The 22929-nt window shown below is 42.7% G+C and overlaps 1 protein-coding gene and 1 long non-coding RNA gene across 2 annotated transcripts in view; one reads left to right on the top strand and one right to left on the bottom strand.

Annotated features, from left to right (window-relative positions):
• Positions 1-22929, bottom strand: part of LOC114554648 (multidrug resistance-associated protein 9) — a 44805-nt gene that overhangs the window by 15812 nt on the left and 6064 nt on the right. The window contains exons 9-16 of the mRNA XM_028576610.1: positions 21872-22090; positions 21343-21414; positions 20992-21116; positions 18995-19058; positions 18390-18593; positions 17847-17981; positions 11168-11258; positions 9400-9473 (exon numbers count right to left, since the gene is read on the bottom strand). Coding sequence (XP_028432411.1) covers positions 9400-9473; positions 11168-11258; positions 17847-17981; positions 18390-18593; positions 18995-19058; positions 20992-21116; positions 21343-21414; positions 21872-22090 — 984 coding nt within the window. The remainder of the gene's footprint in view (positions 1-9399; positions 9474-11167; positions 11259-17846; positions 17982-18389; positions 18594-18994; positions 19059-20991; positions 21117-21342; positions 21415-21871; positions 22091-22929) is intronic.
• Positions 9369-10149, top strand: LOC114556885 (uncharacterized). The gene is made up of 2 exons (XR_003692747.1): positions 9369-9720; positions 9889-10149. It is a non-coding gene; the product is annotated as an uncharacterized LOC114556885 (long non-coding RNA).

Raw genomic sequence — 22929 nt, 5'->3', positions numbered from 1 at the left:
CAGACATTCTAGGTGACCGGCTCAAGTAAAAATCTAATTGTTAACACTAAAGTGAACAAGCTGCTATTCTGTTCATTTTACATGAAAACAGCACTGCACCAACAAACTTTTCATGAGGGATAAAAAGCAGATGCAGCCTTGAGTGATGTATTGGTTATCAGGTTTCATGCAGTCAGAGGCAGGGCTGATTACAGACGCCGCCTCAGTGAGGTCATTTTAGCCACACTGTAATTAACGTGGTTACGTCAGTTGAACATTAGGAGAAATTCTCAATCCGTCAGGTGTTGAGGTTAAACCAATGTTAAAAGTGCACATTAAATCACTACCTAAACCAAATAAGTGGAACCTTTATACACCAAGAATTGTTTTTTTTCCCCATGTACAGGAGAGAGGAAAAGAGAATTGTTCTCTCACTGTTTGACCTGCAACTCCAATTGACCAAATAGAATGACCAAATAATCTTCAGTGTCAAATCTTTAGCTCTGATAATCAAGTTATGTGAGTGGAACCCCTTTAACTTTACCCTCAGTAGTAGGCATTTTCTTCTAGGTTTCAGAAGATAACATACTATAATGGTTTAACTGAATAGATTATTTTTCAGAACTTTCTAACCTATCAATTGTCCCTAATAGCAAAAACAAAAACAGTGTATCAGTGCAAAGCATTTCTTCACTGCATGAAGCGAGTGTGTGTGTGTCAGCACTACCTTCTTCATCAGCTTTTGGACTCAGTCAAACAGAGGGACAAGTGTTGTTCTTTGTCGGAGGTGTTATTTGCTTTTCTTCGGGCATTTACATACCCAATGTCCAAAGTCCTTGCAGTACAAACACTGGTCTCAGTTGTAGGGCTCAACATTTTGCCCACGGTACCCGCCTCGGCCTCTCTCTGGCTCGACCACGTCCTTTGTGGGAGCAGCCTTTTTTTTCCTTCAGGTCCGCGCTCCATATGTTGCCCACCAGCCTGTTGTAACATGCAGACAAACGCTTCAAACATGGTTTTCTCACGTACTCGTTGGTCTTTCCACCCGATGCAGGTGTGACTGATGCTGTTGGTCCTGTCCGATTGTTGAGTCCGTGTCCTCTTCGTCCCTCCGTTTCTCCAGCTTGTCTTCCTGATTTTTAGAGAAAGCTCAGAAATAGGCTTTGGTTAGAACTGATGAGGTTATTGGTGCATGTGTGTTTGCATTCTTTCCCTAGATCACTGTTTTCTTAAAACATTCTTTGTTTTTCCTGTAGGCTACTCAGTAGCTTTAAATCCTGTGTCTTAATTATTGATTTTTCCATTAATTTTCTTTCTACTTCTTCTAAAATCTTGCTTTAACATTCTCAGTGTCTTTGTACACAAAGATCCGTTTCTCGGAAAGCCAAAGCTTTATGACCAGTTATGACAGACATCGCAAACAATCCGGTCCATATTTATGAGTCATTTCACCCACTATGGGTCCAGTTGCATCACTGGAACGGGAAATTTCGTTTCCCATAATTGATTCTTGGACTTTATAGTATACTATGTCTTGGTCGATGTGATCGTCACCACACCGCGAGGTTATTTGTTCGGGAAACTTACGTGAAAACCCGCGTACAGCCCTGCGGACGAAATCAACTTAATAGTCAAATAACTCGACCTATTTAGTATGTTTTGCCTTGTTGCAGTCTGTCTCTAAATAATCAAGAGGCTCTCTTAGAGTAACGTTACAACCCAGACCGTCCTGCAGGTTGTCCTTAAAGGGTCCAGAACTTGTTTAGAGTATCATTACAACCCAGACTGTCCTGCAGGTTGTCCTTAAAGGGTCCAGAACTCGTTTAGAGTTTAGACTATTTGTTTTTTGTTCAGGAAACTTGTATGAAAAACCCGGTGCGACCCTGCAGTCAAAAATCTCTTTAATAGTTAACTATTTTTTGTTTTGTTTTACTCTGCAGTCCGCCGCTTTAATCACGAAACGTGCTATCAGTTTCGTAGATTAATTCTTTAGGCCTTGCCTACTGTTCTGCCAGTTCTCTTACTGGTCTTGTCCGTCAATCAATTGTCTTATCACCATATGAGAATTCAATCATAAATATGCCCGACGTTGTCCGTGTCTGCCAAAAGATGTCATTCATAACCTCAGTTATCTTTGTCCTATCTAATGACCCAAAAAAAATACCCAGTTACTCAGTCTCAAAAGTCAGAATTAGTTTCATTTATTCTCTTTAGTTAAGAGAATGATTTTACCAATTATTCATCACTTAATTCGCTTAGCAATGCTTGCTTGTTTAGAATGTTTTGAACAAACCTTGAATTCACAATCCAATTGTACTTTACCGTGCTGCTTGAAATCTCTTCCTGTTCGTTTTTGACGGAGTGGAAAACAGTCAAGAGCGCTCCGTGGTCCTAACCCTCTTCTCTCTGAAAAACCTTTTAAAGGTTAGAGGTATGAGGCAGGTGATTTTTAATCCCTGGATAGCCAGTCATCAGCGACCCAACGGAGCTCTTTTCTCTGTTAACTCATCCATCCTGCCGATCAACGCCAAATTGTGATGGAAGTTTCCTATGAAGCAGCAGCGTTTAGAAATATCAATGATTAAATGAAAACGAATAACGACTGTTAGAGAATTAAACCAAAGTTTGGTCTTTGAGTATTTATTTACATTTGCAAATGGAGAAAACACAGTTTCAAAGGTACACGCAGCACAACTGAAAATGTCTTTCTAAACTAAAATCTAAACATCACATCATCATATAGTCAAAACCTCTCTTTAGCCACCCCTCTCACTTTATCTTTTAACATGGCCATAGTTCAAAAGAGGACATCATTAAAAGTCAAACTATCCTCACCTTCCCCTCTGCTCCTGTTCTTTTCATTAGCCTAAACAACACTTTTATCTCAGGAGACAGAAACCTACGTAGTTCTCACTGTGGTAAACAGTCATCGACCTTCTCCACTTCTATCTAAACAAAAAGTCAACAATGTGAGAGGCTAGTGTCTCTCCAAAAATAAAGCTTCTAGGCTAAGAGTTCATGGCTGCAGCTGTCCCTCTCTGGTCTTTAAGAGTCTACGAAGAAGGAACAGCTTTCTATGGAGGTTTTAAACAATCTTTAAGCAAATGGTTAAAATCATTAATCAATAATGGTTAAAACAAAATTTGCCACCACAACCCACTCCAGGATCACCCGGTAGGCCACGAGTCTGCATTGGCTTGGGGTGGAGAGGGCGAGCTTTGGTTATTTCACTAAAGAAGTGAGGCATTTATTTATAATAAATAATAATACATTTCATTTATAGAGGGCTTTTCATCATACTCAAAGTCACTTTACAGTAAAAACCAGCACATATATCACATTGAAAACAGATAAGCAATAAAACCAACACATACAACAAGCATATTTAGAAGCAATTAAAAACAATAAAAACAGTAACTATCAGGTGAGAAATGTAAGATTATTGTATCTGGAAAGCTAATCTGAAGAGGTGTGTTTTGATTAGTGTTTTGAATGTGTATTTACAACTAAAAACAAATGTACCTAAGCTAGACAGAGTCACAAAAGCCTGTTGTACTCACTCATTAGACAGCTGGCCATCAGGTCTGTCCGGTTAGATCATCCTTATAGATCAGATGGGGAAACCTCTCTGTATGGGCCAAACAATGTCCGTTGACCCGTCCAGACCAGGCTGGATCCTTACAGCACAGGCTTTCTTCCTCGATGGTCATTGCGATACAGTATCCACACGAGCACCACCATGTACCCGCATCAAGTGCAACCAGCCATAACGGTAAAATCTCCCGGCTGCGGAGGTTGTAGACGGTGAAAGCTCAAGCTCAAATATCTCTTCATTTGGTTGCCGTAATTTTGGAAAGGCACAAACTCGAACCATTTTCTCATATTAGTCCAGTTCTAACTCCAAGCTCCGTCTGTCAGCTCTGTGAGCTCCTCCCTGCTTCTGCCGACAGGCAGGCTCCGCCGTTGCTAGGTTACCTATGCAAATGAGCTGCTGAACTCTTGAACTGCAGGTCAGCTCTGCTTCACTGCGGTGTCAGGTTACAGCCTGTTGATACATGCTCATTACTATGGACAGGACCTCGGCAAATCGTTTTTTTGTGGAAAAAATACATTTTGGAATATTGGATTGTATGAGATCGGCACTCGATTGTTGAGGACTTGACCAGAATGCAGTACATAAACAGAGGTAAGGATTAACACAACTTTAATGCCTTTCTGTCACATCTACTGCCGTCAAATTCGCTCGTAAGGAATAACTGCACATGGCTAATCACTAGTAATGACATTTCGAACACGTTTAGAGGCTAAAAACACGTTTAAAACTTGCCCTGTTTAAGCCTTGTTTAAGACTGTTGGGTGCAGAATCTAGCAGGAGGATAACTCGGTGTAGGCGGCACCGTTTGTTTTTTCGTTTTTCTCGCTACTGACAGTACTCCTGATTTACAAACAACAGAGCTACGGGTTGAAATTGACCGGAATTCTCCTTTAAGAAATAAAATCATCAAGTAGAAGACATCCGTGTTGCACCGGCAATTTTTTGCTATTTGTGCTGTTGTGTCCTGCCTTGGTTGCACCGGATTGTTGTGGTCTGCAGAAGTGCAGAGAACTTCCCTTTTTTTTCTTGGATATAAGGAATATTTTAAAAAAGGTGTAACTGAACACTAGCTTCACTGAAGGTCTAAGCACTCAGACATTTACTACATTCACAATAGTGTAAATGCAATGTCTAGAATTCACACACACTACATAGGTATCATAATTAGTTATATTTATACACACTCTAGGATGATAAAACAACCCATGGATTTTAAATCTGCTGCACTCAATAATTCTCTAAATTCATATGCTTAAAAAAGAAATAGTGTGTATGACATGTCGGAAGGCAAAAGTGTTTATAGCTCTTCTGAACAGCCACACTCAAAAACCATCGTAGAAAGGGCCATGACATAACTGTTGAAATATGGGAATAGCGCCACACATAGTCTTTCCTTGAAGGCATTCATAGTGTGGCACTAAAGGTGACAAAAATAGTTAATAGAAAATAGAGATCTTGAGAGAAAAAAGGTGTGGGGGGAGGGGTTTTCCGAAGCTGTGAAGCACCCTGAAGAGCGTGGCGTTTCTGTTGTGTCTCAGCTGCGTGGATTTTTCTGTGTCCTCCACACCAGAAGCGTGTCTGAGCGGCGCTGCTCCTGCTGCTAGGTACAGGGAGGGCTGATCTCGGGACATAGTGCCGACAGATGGGTAAGTGAGCTATCTGTTTATAACAACTTTGTGTAGCTGTAAAGAGCCTATATAGCCTATCTGATGTTGGACCGTCACTCAGAACACACACTACGTTGTTATTGTAGCCTATCCTACTACCCTTTATATAGAGCCTACTGATTTGATTAAAGCAAGACAATGTCGGCAGTATTGACTGCAAAATATGTTACAGAATATTTCGTTCTGTATGACAGGTGCAATATTTGAAAATCTTTTCTTTGAAAATTTGTATTACGTTTATATCTACATTGATGTCAAAACCTAGACTTTCAAACATCAAGCTGTCATTTATTAATATGCATTCGTGTCTAAATGACATATAAACATATTTTCCTATTCTATTTAGCCTGGAAACGCTTCCAAAATGCTCGAGTCTCGCGTGAAAAATAGGCGTCGGTTCTATTTGTAGCAGGCCCGCGTCTCACGCCGGCAGTGTGTAAGCTCTAACCTGTTACCATGGGAGCCGAAATATAAACGGACACGCCATGCGGCTGGCTCGCGCGACGCGTGCAGTGTGTAACCGGCCTAATACGAGTATGTTACCGGCAATGACAGCTACCGTTGCGACTGTTCCTTTACTGACCGACTGTGATACAAACAATATGTGTGTGCACGTTCACTGTAGCTATGAAGCCCAAACACTGCATGAAAAGTGGGATTTTCGTCAGTATGCGGCACTGTAGATTGTCGTGGAACTTCAGGTTTACGACTGCACACGGCAATTTACAGGCAACACCGGAAACTGCCGTAAATTGACGGAAATTGACGTGGGCCTTGCTTGGCAGTTGTCCCCCCATGACCCCCCCTCCCTCTAATTCTAGGGGAGGCTTTCACATGTAAATGAAAATGCTGTGAGCTATACAAATGCAAATCAGGGTAGCAGCAGGGGGAGTTTTAACCCAGACATTTTTCTAAAAGCTATTAACTTCATTTTAAGAAAATCTCTTAAAATAGATCAGACTCAGTATAGCCTAATTGTAGACTCTTCAATTTTAGCTTGAATTGATTTATTTAATGAAAGTATGCTAGATTAATTACTTTGTATGTAATTAGCAATGACCAATGTTATGTAAAAAAGATACACAAAATAATTTATTTCAACAATTAGTTTTACAGGATTTGCCACAAAGGTAAAATGTGCATTCCATGATTCATTCCCAGTCTCCTCGAGCTGAACCACTGAGCATAGTGACATGACTACAGTCTTTGGTCTTGCTCATCCAACATTGTCTGGTGGAATGGAGACAGAGGCTCCACTGTACAGTTTTCTAAGAGAAGTCTTTCTGCTGACACCAAAACACTGGGCTTCACATAAAGCATATCAGCTGTGTCATTGCATGACAAGGTCCCAACCATTTCTCTTCTTAAAATACTGGCAAATTCAGCACCATATTCACATGTCCATGGCATATGAAGCTGTTGGCTCTGCTGAAATGGCCTCATAATCCAGACTTCAATTGTCCTATTATTAAGCTTTCCCAGTAATCCATTATAACTCACTGTAATTCACCTCCACACCAGTATGTGCGCTGTTCGCGCCCTGCTGGTTAATCTGCTCCACGGTCTCTCTCTATCATTCTGCCCCGCCCCCTACCCCCGCCCTCACTGCTTCCATTTGAAAAAAATCGGCGGGACTCGGGAGATGAGTCTGAGAGTTAGAGCAAAAACTTCAAAAATATGGGAATATTTCAGGCGAAATGGTAAAAGAGTTGTCTGTACACTCTGTCAAACTTCACTTGGAAACACACAGGAGTTGTTCGAGACGTTTGGAGCGGTTGTTTTCTCTCCTCCATGTCTCCTCCGGGGCTCCAAAGATGCGCTCACAGAAAAGAAGAAGTCAACGTAAGTATATGATTATTAATGAAACGGCGAGCTAGTCTGTACTGTTTATTAACTCTTGATCGTACAGTGACTGTCTTTGGATGTTAAACGGGCTACTTAGACTTGGCAGTAATGTTTTAAACCTCACCAAGTTTAAACGCGAGCAGCACAGCGCTGTGTGTCTGGCTGCTTTCAGCGCCATTCATTACAGAGCTGAGCGGGTAATGTTGCTTTATAAAAGTATATTTTTTTTATCTCGTAATTTTCAGAAAGCAGTCCGCCGTCTTCACAACTCTGATATAAACTGTAGCAGGCGCTACGAACCGGAGCAAGGGTAAGATTTAAAGAATATGCTTTCATTGAATGAATTTCATTAATTCTTCTGTATAAAGACATAGATACGTTAATAGATACCGATCTTAACCATAGTTTTTTTACAGACTAACCTCGCCTCATAACGAGGCTGTGACCTATATTTGCTCGGAGCTGTCTGCAAGTCCAGATTTACATGACGCTGATAATGACGCCATTGTGTGTAAGTAATTTTTACTTTTTCATCTTTCCATGTTTAATTTTACTGTGACTTATGTTTTTTATTCATACCACTCTCATTTCATTGTTTTCCAGCTGCCTGTAAGACATATCACCAGACAGCACGCAGGAGCTTCAGCTAGAAACAACCAGATGTGGCATCGAGGGAAGAAGCTGTGAAGAGTTCAGCTCGGAGTTGGTCGAGAAGAAAAGAGGGCAAGATTAGATCCGTTTGGTCAATGTGAATATTTTTCAGGTGCATTCATATGTGTGTTGTGGCCATAAATAAAGATCACGCAGTACTGATTGTCTGTATTGATTGATTTTACAGCTGCTGGAAGCGAGACAGAGTGTGCTGGCTGCGGGTGAGGTATGTGAGACATTTGGAAGTGCGCCACCATAGACCTACAGGACAACACACCACAGACGTCTGCTAAATGGACCGAATTCAGACCGAATGCTGCCGGTTACCTACAGCTCCGAGGCAGCCACGGGTTAGGGTTGGACGGTGCTGCTTCTCGTGAGCGTGGGATATTTATTGTGTGTGCTGTATGTCTCCGATGCTTTGTACATAGTTATGTTTTCTGATTGCGTTTTTGTGTTTTGTGTCAATAAAGCTCTATCTTTGAATAAACAGCACGTTCCTGGCAAATCATTTTAACTATGGTAATCATGACATGAATATACAACATAGCATATATGAAATAAATATATATAATACATAAATAAATATATATATATATAATTTTATTATAATAATAATAATGGCCCAGGTTGACCCGTGACAGACCTGTCAACCAATCACGAGAGATTTTTCTTGTTTAAAAGTAGTGGTTTCATCCAATAGTGAGTGAGGAAATTCCAGCCAGGTCAGACGTTCTCTGGCCAGGCGCCTATTCATATTCTAATTAGATCCATTAACACCTCCGCGGGGGCTCTCCACATACGTCATGGTTTGTTTCCGACAATATGTGGCACAGACGAACGTGACGTTCGCAGCCTGTAAATTGTCGATAACTGACGAAAAATTGGGGGATTTCCGGGCGTTTACAGGCATTTACGGGGACGGAAATCCCACTTTTCATGCAGTGAAACTGCCTTGACAAAGCTGTCTGTTTGGAATCAGCATGGCAGGTATTTAAACATAACGGCCTTGTCCCAGAGTTTAGACGTCTAGCTATATGAAAAGATAAACAGTGCGACGTTTTTAATAAATGTAAATAAAGCAGCTAATATCAACATGGACAAAATCATGAATGTATTAATTCGCTTTTTTGATGATGACCTGGCCAAAGTAGTAAAGTTTACAATGATTCATTGTAGGATTATATTATTGCAATATGTAAATCCACATTGACTCTTTATTTAACATAAGGTTGGAAGAAGTAAAAATGTATCCAAAACTTTTTATGTTTTTAAAATTATGACTTATTGTGTAATGTCAGAAGGACTTTAACTGTTTTGCCAGTCAAATTAACTTTAATGAGTGCATATTGAAATATTACACTGTTGGTTGGCAAAAAATGCATCTCAAAATGCATTAGATTGATGCTTTAAAATGTGGAATATTTAAAATTTTCTTCCGGGGGAGCATGCCCCCGGACACCCCTAGAGGAGTAATATCCTTCTTACCTTTTTCACCTCTGACCTGTTTTCATGCCTGAGTTATAACGGCCTTGTCCAAGAGTTTATGAAAAGCTAAACAAAGCAAAGTTGTGATGTGTAATGTAAGGAATTTAACCCCCCTTCCAAAAAAGTTTCAGGCTCAGGATTTTTTTTCACTTTAAGCCCTGCATTAGGCAGTACTAAATCTGCAATGGAAAATGGAGGACGGGGCACCGCGGCCGAGTGGAGCTGAGCCAAGCCGAGCAGAGCTGGTACTAGCAGTGTGTAAGAGCCATAAGTCTCACACCAGTGCAGAGACTTGATAAGATAAGATCAGATCAGATAAACCTTTGTTGATTATATTGATATATTACATCTGAACTGGCTGACCCTGCACCAACATCAGAATTATGATTTAATGAGTGGACTTTGTAGACTCACATTTTTGGACAGCTGTTGTCCCATCGTCCTGTTTGTCTGACATGTCAAATGATGAAAGGAAGCACAGATGTCTGGGGAAATGTAAGTAAAATGACAGAACAAAGTCCTGTCATCTCCATACTGTGTAGACTGTAATAATAATAATAATAATAATAACAACAGTATATTGAGTATAGGACTGTTCCCTTATCTGCTGTTGTTTCACAAGGCTTTTACAAAGTTCATTGTCCTTTCTTACATCATCCATAGACCCGTTGTTACCTCGATGGACTGCTGGCACTACCTTTTACCTCCTCCTGGTTATATATTGGCTCTTTTACAAGCTTATACTTTTCAAATGACATTTTGCTCCACAGAGAATTGTGTCAAAAGTAAAGCAACATGTTGCATCTATCCTACAACATTCCAACACTGTGTCTGACTGGTTCTGCTCTGTACACTGCTTTTAGGCATCCATTATGATTGAATGTGCTACACGTGTCTTAATAATAAACTCTATATTGAAATCCAGCCTTGTTTTCATTCATTTTAAAGCTATAGTGCGCGGCTATTTTATATTAATGAACTTTAAGCTGTTGACAAATGAGTTGATGCAAAGCTAATTAAGCCTATCAGCTCCACAGAACTCTCTCTGTATTTCTCAGTATGACTATGTTTACAAAATGGTGTAGTCCGGTGACTTTCGGGCACAGAAGCAATAAAAAGGATAACAGCCGCATTCAACTTTGGAGACGAAGAGGACGGCTGCAACAGGTGAAGGCAAGGCTGAAAACCCAAAGAAGCACCCACGAAATGTTTCAGTCAGTGATTGCTTAGAAAAGACCTACATGTTCTAGCCTGGTTGACACCAGACCCGTCTCAGTTGTAACTGAGAGTGGGTCTGGGGAAGGTTCATTCACAGCCCATTTCCACAGGGGCGTCACCAACGGACGTCACTCAATTGCCTCTGGGCGCAATTGGATAGACCTAAAACCAATCAGAGTGACGTGCTTTAACTTCACTGCGCTATCGTCATCGTGTAACAGTTGTGATTGGTGCCTCGATTTGGAAATGGGCTTGAATGGGCTCTTGGCCAGACGGACTTGCAAAGCAAATCTCAAATTTACCGGAAGTTCGTCAGGGTTTTCCCAGGCTATACACACGTTCAGCAGAAGGACTAAAATCCAAAAAAGAAAGTGAGCGACGGTGAAGACAAACACGGATAACCATTGGTGGGGCTTTTCCTAGTTGGAGTGCTAAAAAAAGAAAAGGGACTGAGGTCAGACACAGATGTCGCCTTCCTGCTGTTGAACAGATTAGTAATGGGTTTGGTTAATTATTAGGAGTAGGAATTATTGCTATTTCATTTACTCAACCTAAATGATGTGCTATTGTCGACAGTTTTGTCATTTCAAATTCCTCATTGGGCAACAGAAACTCTGCACTATAGCTTTAAGATTTCTTCTGATGAATTGAGGCATTAGAAATTAGCCCATATAATCTATTTTAGATCATTTCACTAACAAACATCTTTTCCTGGTTTCCATACCTGGGTTCACTAACCCGCCGTCTGTGCTTTCTCTTAGCCCGACATCCTTCAGCTGGGCAGCGTGTTTGGGTGACACTTCCTCCTCCTCCTCCTCCTCCTCCTCCTCATTCTGAGTCTGTAAACACCAAGCAAAAATAGATTTTTTTTTTTACCATGTCATAGTTGAAAAATGACAGTTTGGTGGGTAAATAGGACATACATAGAACCTCAAAATCCCATTGACACCTCTTTCCTCTGCAAATTTCAAAATTTGAAACTGCCTCTGAAAACGGGCAAATCCTAATGAGTCAAATGAGGAGGAGCCACCGGCTCTATCTCTAGTCTTTGTCACGCCCCAACATTTACATAGGCTACACCACTGACCTGAGGTCAGCTAGTCTTCTGAATCTAGTTTGCACAGATCTCTGCTATTCCATTAATAAATTCACTTTTGAGACTTTTTTATGCGAGAAATCAACTATGTAAAGCTCAAATATGGGCTGTTTTACGAAAATTGATGGCTAATTGCAAATTTGGTAAGACAGTGTCGGACTTCACAAGCTCCACAATCTGCCGGGACAGGTGGCGGCTGCTGGCCAGGTTTGCTGCCTTCCCTGTTGGCCTCTCCCCCTTCACAGACCTGCTGAGCTGGAGCTCTGTCAGAATCTCACACACAAGCTAACCTGTGTACTTTAACGTTTGGAAGTTTTTCAAAGATATTGAAAATTAACCACGGTCGTAAATGCAGTGTTCCAGATTGTACAACGGAATAGCCTACTGGCCCAGAGAAAAGTGTTTAAAACGAGTATATCGGACGAGAGGGAGTTATGGATCTAATGCAGCGCCGCAGAGGCACTGGCAGAAGACAGGCTTGCAGGGGTTCACTCTCCGCTCCCCGCTCTTACTAGCTATGAGGTGAATTGTGATTCTTTGGTGGAGGTTTTTGATGTCCCAAGAGTAACTTACAACAACACTAGTTGTAATGAAAGTGTCAAAACTGCATTTTATAACGGCTGTTTTAGCCGTCACGGGTTGCGCCCGAGCATGTCTGGGCATGTAACAGTCTGTCTGTCTGTGTGTGTGTGTGTGTGTGTGTGTGTGTGTGTGTGTGTGTGTATTGTCTCCAATGTATTGTGTGAGTGGTTCCTCAACTAGTCAGCATGCAGCTCATCTAAATATTCATGAGCATACCATATTTGGAAGTTCCAAATAGAGCCATTACACAGGGATGCATATGGCCAAAAAAAATAGCACCTGGGACATTTTCAGCCCAATCAATGTTACATACCCTATTAGGAGACCTTAAGGAACAGTGTGAAATACCGCATATAATCATTCTATCACCCCTTTAATAAATTAAACAAGTTAGCAGTAAGGGCTGCAGCATCTGCCGTGAAAGAGGCAAAGCAAGTGTGGGAGAAGTTTGGAGAAGACATGGAGAAGGACTTTCGGTCGGCACCAAAGTGCTTCTGGAAAACTGTTCGCCACCTCAGGAGGGGGAAGCGGGGAACCATCCAAGCTGTGTACAGTAAGGATGGGACACTGTTGACCTCAACTGAGGAGGTAATAGGGCGGTGGAAGGAGCACTTTGAGGAACTCCTGAATCCGACGGCATACTCCCAGGCTCCCTCCAAGATCCATGCAAGAGTGAAGAGCTGGTCCGTTGTTCCACGACCAGGACAGAATCCGCATTGTTCCTCCTCAACCCGAGGTTCGACTATCGGCCGAAGCCTCCTTTCCAGCACCTTGGAGTAGACTTTACCAGGGAGGCTGAGAAGTGTGATACCCCTGTAATTGGCACACACCCTCTGGTCCCCCTTTTTAAAAAGTGGAACCACCACCCCGGTCTGCCACTCCTTTGGCACTGTCCCAGACTTCCACGCAATTTTGAAGAGGCGTGTCAACCAGGACAGCCCCTCCACACCCAGAGCCTTGAGCATTTCTGGACGGATCTCATCAATCCCAGGGGCTTTGCCACTGTGGAGTTGTTTGACTACATCAGTGACTTCCGCCTGGGAAATTGACAACGATCCCCCATCATCCTCCAGCTCTGCCTCTAACATAGAGGGCATATTAGTTGGATTCAGGAGTTCCTCAAAGTGCTCCTTCCACCGCCCTATTACCTCCTCAGTTGAGGTCAACAGTGTCCCATCCTTACTGTACACAGCTTGAATGGTTCCCCGCTTCCCCCTCCTGGGGTGGCGAACAGTTTTCCAGAAGCACGTTGGTGCCGACCGAAAGTCCTTCTCCATGTCTTCTCCAAAATTCTCCCACACCTGCTGCTTTGCCTCATTCGCACCAGAGGCTGCAGCCCTTCGGTACCCTGCAACTGCCTCCGGAGTCCTCTGGGATAACATATCCCGGAAAGACTCCTTCTTCAGTCGGACGGCTTCCCTGACTACCGGTGTCCACCACGGTGTTCGTGGGTTACCGCACCTTGAGGCACCTAAGACCCTAAGACCACAGCTCCTCACCGCAGCTTCAGCAATGGAAACTTTGAACATTGTCCACTCGGGTTCAATGCCCCCAGCCTCCACAGGGTTGCACGAAAAGCTCCGCCGGAGGTGTGAGTTGAAAGTCTGTTGGACAGGGGCCTCCTCCAGACGTTCCCAATTTACCCGCACTACCCGTTTGGGCTTACCAGGTCTGTCCAGATTCTTCCCCCACCCCCTGACCCAACTCACCACCAGATGGTGATCGGTTGACAGCTCTGCCCCTCTCTTCACCCGAGTGTCCAAAACATACGGCCTCAGATCAGATGAAACGATTATAAAATTGATCATTGACCTTTGGCCTAGGGTGCTCTGGTACCAAGTACACTTATGAGCATCCCTATGTTCGAACATGGTGTTTGTTATAGACAATCCATGACTAGCACAGAAGTCCAACAACAAACAACCACTCTGGTTTAGATCAGGGAGGCCGTTCCTCCCAATCACGCCTCTCCAGGTGTCTCTATCATTGCCCACATGCATGTCAAAGTCCCCCAGCAGAACAATGGAGTCCCCCACTGGAGCCCCATGCAGGACTCCAGTCAAGGTCTCCAAGAAGGCCGAATACTCCGAACTCTTGTTTGGTGCATAAGCACAAACAACAGTCATAGTTTTCCCCCCCATAACCCGCAGGCGTAGGGAGGCAACCCTCTCGTCCACCGGGGTAAACTCCAACGTAGTGGCGCTCAGCCGGGGGCTTGTGAGTATCCCCACCAGGGCCGGCGATTGCTATAGGCGACCTAGGCGACTGCCTAGGGCGTCAAATGTGTTGGGAGCGCCGTGTCGCCTTTAGGTCTACTTCCCATTAATAATAGAATTAGAACGACAAGCGAATAATAAAACGTGTTTATCAAACATGATCATCCTAAGGCGCCCCCTCAGCCACACGTTTACTGGTCAACCTTTCATTACGCGACGTTTCCCGTCTCAGGTCAGACTCAAACACACGGAGCTCTGAAGCTGACCTGTGCGTCGCTTAGTGTCCACTCTCTCTGGAGAAATAGAGACGAGCAGCGGCACAGACACCAGGGGTATCGGACCGGGGGATATATGGAATATATTTGATTTTACCTGGATATTTTTATTTCCTAATAACATTTCATAATGCATATCAGATGAAATGTAAATTTAGTGTATTGGCTGAATAACTTGGTTGATTGACCCACTACATTTTGTATACAAAAAGGTCTCACCCCCCCCCTTTTTTTTTATGTGCCAAATGGTTTAGTCCATCTGCACGCATTTTGTTTGTTAGTTGAGCATCTGGTGGAGCGCAAACTTCTGCTGTAGAAATGTCTTTCTCAAAGAAAGCCAAATCAGGCTACCAAAAAGAAAGGAAAGACAGGAGGAGAGAAAACAGAATGAGGGGAAACAATTGGTAACTGACTTCTTTTCAAAGAAAGGTGAGCACTAACTAGAAAACCAAATCCATGGTGCTAAACTGCTTGAATATCTTCGTGACTGTTAGTGCTAAAAACGGACTGAGACAACCCTTATAAAGAGCAGAACATGCACTTGATCATTTGGTTATACATGTAATCTGAGGTAAAGGCTAAATACATAAACACTAACAATGCTGTTTGCATACAACACACTATTGTAATAGCCTCATTTAAAACATGTTTAATTTTAAATGAATAGGCTATAATGTCTATAATTAGCAGTAATAGGCTAATCAGTGTCATAGGTAGCTTGGTAGCTCATCGGTAGATACATATCATGTCAACATTATAGTTATGTCAGATTCAGTAGAAGCAGATGTTAACATTGTGGAACACATGGCCCTCAGTTTCAGAAACTGTCCCACCAGGGAGTGGAGTAGCAACAGACACCTCATCCTCCTCTTTGGATTTGAGACAAGGTGAGCTAATATCAAAATTAAAGCAAACCATGTTTAGCCATTTTGACTGAAAGGTGTTAAGTAACACTAACATGTTTTTTATTATATAAGGTTATAATTAGGATAAGAGGTTAATATCAGATGTATCCTTCATAGAGAAAGATGATGGAGAAGATGTGATTGAGGATGATGGGAGTGAAGACAGAAGGGAGCTCTGAGCACAGTGTGGAAATGAGAGATGAGGAACTGGAAAGTAGGCAGAGCAGTGCAGACCAGTTTTTGCCAGAGGATCCAGGACTATGGACGCGCTCTGCTGTGGACATGCTGCAGCTGATGTGTCCCTATTTCTGCGTAGTTTTGTGTTTCCACGTCCGATGTAGAGCAGCGTAGCCTACAGCCACTTCCCTAAACTGTCTCATTGAGAGACCAGCGTCCCAAACAGGGCTCTGTGTCTGTCAGGAGGTCTGACATCTACCGTCTCAGCAGAGATATCACGTACTGCACAGCAGACTATGGTGCAGGTGGATTATTTTCTGAAATATAGTGACTTTATTCTTGTAATAGCTTATTGTATTAACACTTTATTTTATGACTCCTCCAAACCTCAGAGAACACAGATGAGATATACTGTATTTTGAATGTGCACAAAGTTTTGAACATGAGCAGAAATCTTGCTCAAACACATCTGAAATATTACAGTCCAGGGGTTTATATATTCATTAAAATGAATTCATGTATCATTCAGGTGAATAATTTTAATATGCACATTTAAGGAGGTTACCTCCTCAACAAAAGAAGCAAAAGTGGGAAGAGTAAATGATGCCTAGGATACATGTGTTGTGACTCAGATATATTTAAAAAATGTCGATCTACAGGAGAATAAATAGTTAAAAGCAATATAGAATGCCTGAAAGCCTTACTGAAATATATTCCATTATGTTTTTATATTTGGATTGTAATCTATGTTTCCTTTTTAGATAAAGATATTTCCAGCAAAACTCAATCTCGCCTAGGGCAACCAAAGGGCTAGAACCGGCCCTGATCCCCACACCCATGTAGCAGCACACCCGACCCCAGCGGTTTCTCCCACAGGTGGTGGGCCCATGGGCTGGAGAGATGGGGGCCACGTAGCTTTTTCGGGCTGTGCCCGACCGGGCTCCGTGGCAAACCCGGCCACCAGACGCTCGCTGACGAGCCCCCAGTCTGGACCTGGCTCCAGACTGGGGGCCCCGGGCTTCCTCCGGGCAGGGTCACTCCATCTCTACCTCGGTAACTCATAGGGTTTTTGAACCATTCTTTGTCTGGCCCCTCACCTGAGACCACTTTGCCTTGGGAGACCCTACCAGGAGCATAAAGCTCCAGAGAACACAGCCCTCAGGTTCATAGAGACACACAAACCTCTCCACCACAATAAGGTGATGGTTTCCCGGAGAGGGAACCATCACCACCTTTGTGTTAAATTTAATTTGTTTATTTTGCCTATGGCAATAAATCATTTTAATTCTTTTGGCGTTATTGGAATAAATAACACCTCAAAATCAAAACAAATATTTACACTAAACTAAAAAGGGCTATTTTGTTAATTTTACAGCAAAAAATACTGCAAAAATAATGAAAACACACTGTTATTATTAGATGAACAGACTATAATTACTGTTTAATTCAGGACACTTTTTCATGTTGTGGTCAATTTTGGGATTTTGGTTTATTTTGCTTCCATGTCTTCTTTTACTCTAATGGAAAGAAAACTTCCAAAAAACACATTTAGATGTTTGTTTTAGGCCAACTCCCCTCCGCCTGTTTGCATATATAGATTTCTTTTAAATTAACCCAACAAGCTATTCTGCGTATTTCAAGAAAAGACTCTTGATGTAAGTCATTAACTGGGGAAGTTCTGCACTGATATGTTTCAGTTATTTTGTTTATCCTATTCACCTGCAGTGCCTTGTCATATGTATGCAAATTAGCACATTTTAAATAGTTAATGACTAATTTCCATATCAATGTGGAGATTGTTTTATTCAATAAATATATTTGTTTGACAGGAAAGCTGTGCTCAAACAGGAATATATATATATTCATTTGTTTAAAAAAAAAAAAAAAAAAAAAGCACCGCAGAAAATAACAGCACTTTTTCTCGAGGAAGAAAAAGTTTATGTGCTAAAGCCACCTGACCTTTGATGTCTATGTGTGCACATGACTGCTTTTACGTCTGTCCTTAACATCTCAATATCTGACTTACAGCTTACATATAGCAGTTTGAGCTAGTAAAACAATAAATAACTGGGGAAACAGGTAAAACAATAAGGACAGACACATAATAGCAGAGCTAACAGTAAATCTGAGTTTTGTACTGCAGCTTTTTTACTTGGGACTGTTCCATCTGGTAGTTGCTGATGAGCTGAGCGTAGCGTCTGTTGGTTTTCATCAGGGCCCGGTGGTTCCCAGCCTCCAGCACCTCGCCATCCTCCAGAACTAAAATGTCATCACAGTACTCCAGATACTGGCAAACACAAGCGAGGACAACCATGTCAACAAAACCATCCCAGCACCGTGGCCGGAGGGCTCACCAACACAGTCTAAACAGCACGTGGAAATATACTGTACATTCACGGCATTTGCTTTACAATACTGCTCACAATTCATGATGAAGGAAATACTACTGGTAGCAAACAGACACCACTTCCTGGTGTGTGATTTACTTTTACTTTGAGGTTTACCACAATAGGATGCTATAGATCTTCTAATGTAAAATTATTTTTAAATCTGTTAATGTTAAAACTTAGACAGAATGTACTCTAAGTATAAACAAGTGTGCACATTTGAATGAGAAATGTCATGCTTAATAATAGGCTATTTAGGATTTATTATCTGCTAAAGAATGAAATGATGAATATGTCCATTTTCCCACCTGGAGCTGGTGTGTAATCAGTATGACAGATTTTCCCTGGAGCTCCTTCTTAATGCATTCTTCAAAAATGTGTTTCCCCACATGGGCATCGACAGCAGATAGTGGATCATCAAAAAGGAAGATGTCCTTATTGGAGTAGACTGCTCTGGCCAGGCTGATCCTCTGCTTCTGCCCCCCTGACAGGTTCAGCCCTCGCTCTCCAATCTACCAACACAACAGCACAGCAGAAAGCTACTAAGAACACTGGCAACAGGCTCTGGTACATCACAAAATCACTGTTTACTCATTTACAACAGTGTAGAATAAATCAAGATAGAAACACACTTTGCAAAAAAAGATGGCATAAGTGCATAAAGAAACTGACAGTGAAGACAACGGTGAAGTACTCCCAGCTTCAAATAAACTCAGAAACACCAGTCAGACTTGGACTTAATCCCAAATTGAGTTGCAAATTGGATCAAGCCAAATTCAAACTGCCTAAATAAATAGGCCTGGTATTCAACTTGTAATAAAGTTATGACTCAGATGTGATCAATACGATTTTGGTTATGCAATACTAATTTTTTTGTAAAAGTTCTGCACTTTGCACAGTAAGGCATGGATACCCGACCCGAGGCCGACGGGTCCTGATGGGTCCCGACGGTACCCAGCGGTACCCGACGGGCCGGGCTGGGTTCGGACAGATATTTAGAAATTATGTTCGGGGTCGGGTCGGGCTCGGTCACATCAGCGCGATAAGGCAACAGCTTATTAACGGGCGCTTGTTGCCCCGTGTGCGCTGATGCGCTCATCTGTTGACATTTCCGAATGCTTTCCTACAGTTGCTTAACAAAAGCGGGCTTTCCACACAAACAAACGTAGCCTACATGTGTCATTAGTACAGGGCTGGACTGGCCATCTGGAACCGGGCATTTTCCCGGTGGGCTGATGCACTTTTGGACCAATTTTTTTTGGGCCGGGCCGGCCCATAAAGAATTCACAGCGGCCCATTGGTTAATTTTCTTTATTGGCACTGGCCTGACCCAATCAAATCCCGGAACCCTTGCAAATTTACAAATCCCACTATGGCCATGCCTCCCGGCCCTGACACACAAGCTGTAATAGTTATGCTGGAAGTTTAGTATCCACTTTAAAATGGACAAATGACCACTAAAGTGCAAGGGAGGTGCAGAGAAATTACAGGAGAAAAAGATTAAGAATCTACAGGTGGATTCCTCAAACATTTCGGACATGGTTGGGGCTGTAGTAGCTGCTTCAACATCAGCATTACCTGAAGCCGAGGAGGAGGAGAGGTGGCTGGCTATACAGAGAACCAGAAACCGCTTCATGACAGGGAAGAAGCCGAGGAGTGACCATGATAGAGCCATGGGAGCGAGTGAGGAAACAGGGCTGCGCTTTGTCACCAATCCTGTTTGTAATATTTATGGACAGGATATCGAGGCGTAGTCGGGGTGGGGAGGGGTTGCAGTTCGGTGGGCTGGGGATCTCATCGCTGCTCTTTGCAGATGATGTGGTCCTGATGGCATCATCGGCCTGTGACCTTCAGCACTCAGTGGATCGGTTCGCAGCCGAGTGTGAAGCGGTTGGGATGAGGATCAGCACCTCTAAATCGGAGGCCATGGTTCTCAGCAGGAAACCGATGGAATGCCTTCTCCAGGTAGGGAATGAGTCCTTACCCCAAGTGAAGGAGTTCAAGTACCTTGGGGTTTTGTTCGCGAGTGAGGGGACAATTGAGCGGGAGATTGGTCGGAGAATCGGCGCAGCGGGTGCGGTATTACATTCAATCTATCACACCGTTGTGACGAAAAGAGAGCTGAGCCAGAAGGCAAAGCTCTCGATCTACCGGTCAGTTTTCATTCCTACCGTCACCTATGGTCATGAAGGCTGGGTCATGACCGAAAGAACGAGATCCAGGGTACAAGCGGCCGAAATGGGTTTCCTCAGGAGGGTGGCTGGCGTCTCCCTTAGAGATAGGGTGAGAAGCTCAGTCATCCGTGAGGAGCTCGGAGTAGAGCCGCTGCTCCTTTGCGTCGAAAGGAGCCAGTTGAGGTGGTTCGGGCATCTGGTAAGGATGCCCCCTGGGCGCCTCCCTAGGGAGGTGTTCCAGGCACGTCCAGCTGGGAGGAGGCCTCGGGGAAGACCCAGGACTAGGTGGAGGGATTATATCTCCAACCTGGCCTGGGAACGCCTCGATCCCCAGTCGGAGCTGGTTAATGTTGCTCGGGAAAGGGAAGTTTGGGGTCCCCTGCTGGAGCTGCTCCCCCCGCGACCCGACACCGGATAAGCGGACGAAGATGGATGGATGGATGGATGGATCCTGTCAGATTACAGAGATGACCTCTGTTCTTGTTTGACTACCGGATGCAAACTAACAGAGATAAGAGGAACTTTATCCCAGTTAAACATTTGTGAGATAACCTCAAAAACGGTCTATTTGACCTGGTTTTAGTGGTCTGTGTCACTGCAGTAATGAGAAACAGTGGTAACGTATTACCATCACAAATAGCATCCCCTTAGTTCATAATACCCCCTATTGTTTCCACATTCAAAGGTCTGCAGTTACTTATAATTAACAATGTATGTGGATTAAGTGATTATATACTTGGACTGGTCAAAGGGTTCCCCCATCAGGATGTTTTCTCGAACAGTTCCATGGAATATCCAAGCCTGCTGGGAAACGTAGGCAAACGTCCCATCAGCTGTGAGGGAGCCCCGCAGGAGATGCATCTAAGATATGAAAACAAGCAGACAACCATGAGAAATGCTGTGTGTTACATAGCATCAGTTACATCAGGTTTCGAGGTAACACAATGTAAATAAGAAGCATCCTTTTACGTAACAGATGAGTAACAGAGTGGCAGACAATAAAATGTTGAAAATGAACAGCCAATAAAAATGTCTTGTAGTGTTGTAAAAGTGAATTAAAGACAAAAAGACAAAAGGAGGAGCCAACCTGTTCCAAAATGCTGGAAATCAGTGATGTCTTTCCACTCCCCACGTTCCCACAGACACCAAGCAGGTTGCCCTACAGGAGATAACACACAGAATCAACTCAGAGTTGAAAATATAAAACTATTATGAAATATAATGCAGTTAGGCTCTCAGGCATTCTGCATTGCTTTCAGATATGAATGTTATCTCAGCAGAGTCAACACACATGATTTACTCGTCCCTCCTCTTGTGTAACGTCTTTAAATGCACCCGTTCACATCAATGATAAATTAATGCTTTTTAATTAATTTATAAACCCCTGGACTTGAATAGCTCAGATGTGTTTCAGCAAGATTTCTGCTCATGTTCAAAACTTTTTGCACATAGCCATGCTTCAGTGTTCTATTTTTTAGAACATTTTTAACAAATTTGTATTTAATAAAGTAGTGGGGACATGTCCCCAGTGTAAATTACACCAATGCAAAGCATATGGGTTTATCTTTAACCTAATCTCTTTCACCTTATTTATATGAATCAGTGGTAAAGCCCACCTTAGGCAGTATGAAGGAGATGTTTCTCAGGGTTGACAAGGTTTCAGTCTTCCCATTTTGGGACAACTCCTCCACTTTGTGTCCCTTCACCCCATTGGCTGTGCTAGGTGGGGACTCTGGCTGGCTCCAGGAAAATGTAGCATTTTTCATCACTATGGCTGAGTCACTGTCTTTTCTCTGGATCAGGTAGCTCTCTGGATTCTGGATCACCAATATTTTCTGAAACAGCCACACATTTCATTCAAAAGATTTAAGGTATTTAAAATGACAATGTTAATTGCAGATGAGATCTACAACAGTGATAAATACATACATAAATGCATTATCATTTTTACACACACACACACACACACACACACACACACACACACACACACAGAAATGGAAATACAATGACGTAAAAATAATTTTCATCTGGTTTTAGAAAAGAAACAGTTAGTAGTCACTTTTGAAGGCAAGTGTAAAACTAAGATAATGACCACAGAAGCATTGAAGCCAAGTTTGCACCGCAGGTTGGCATTACATGTTAAAACTCAATACAATCTGTTAATTACAGATAAAAACTCTATACAACTCCATCTTGTGGTTCGGCAGATGATGAGCTTAGGACAAGGGAAGCCATATTTACATATTCTATTACAACCTCATAGTTTGTATTGCTGGATGACCTCACAGCAAAATGAAGCTTAGCATACATTCAACCAGGAAGACTATCTTATGTAAGTCACTCATTCACAAACTCTCTCCCTCATCTCGTGGTTCCTCTACCAGCTAATTAGTGGTGTTTACATTTTTAGTTAAACCAATCAGATTTAGCCACTATCTCTTTCAGCCATTCATATTAATGCTGTTGATATTTAAACATGTTCTTCTCTCTGTTGCGGTCAGCTGTCATTCACTGCATATGTCACAACCCCCCTCCAACCCTTTCCCCTCCCGTTCATCATTTCCAGCACTTAGGACCGAGCCCTCTTCTCATCCATCTTCCATGAGGGGTATCTAATTCTACTCATGGCTTCTCTCTAGGGATCTATTTTTCATCATTTTTATCTGTGCAC

This window comes from Perca flavescens, chromosome 1 (genome assembly GCF_004354835.1).
Source record: "Perca flavescens isolate YP-PL-M2 chromosome 1, PFLA_1.0, whole genome shotgun sequence".
Classification (NCBI taxonomy): domain Eukaryota; kingdom Metazoa; phylum Chordata; class Actinopteri; order Perciformes; family Percidae; genus Perca; species Perca flavescens.
This window is presented reverse-complemented; position numbering and strand designations above follow the sequence as displayed.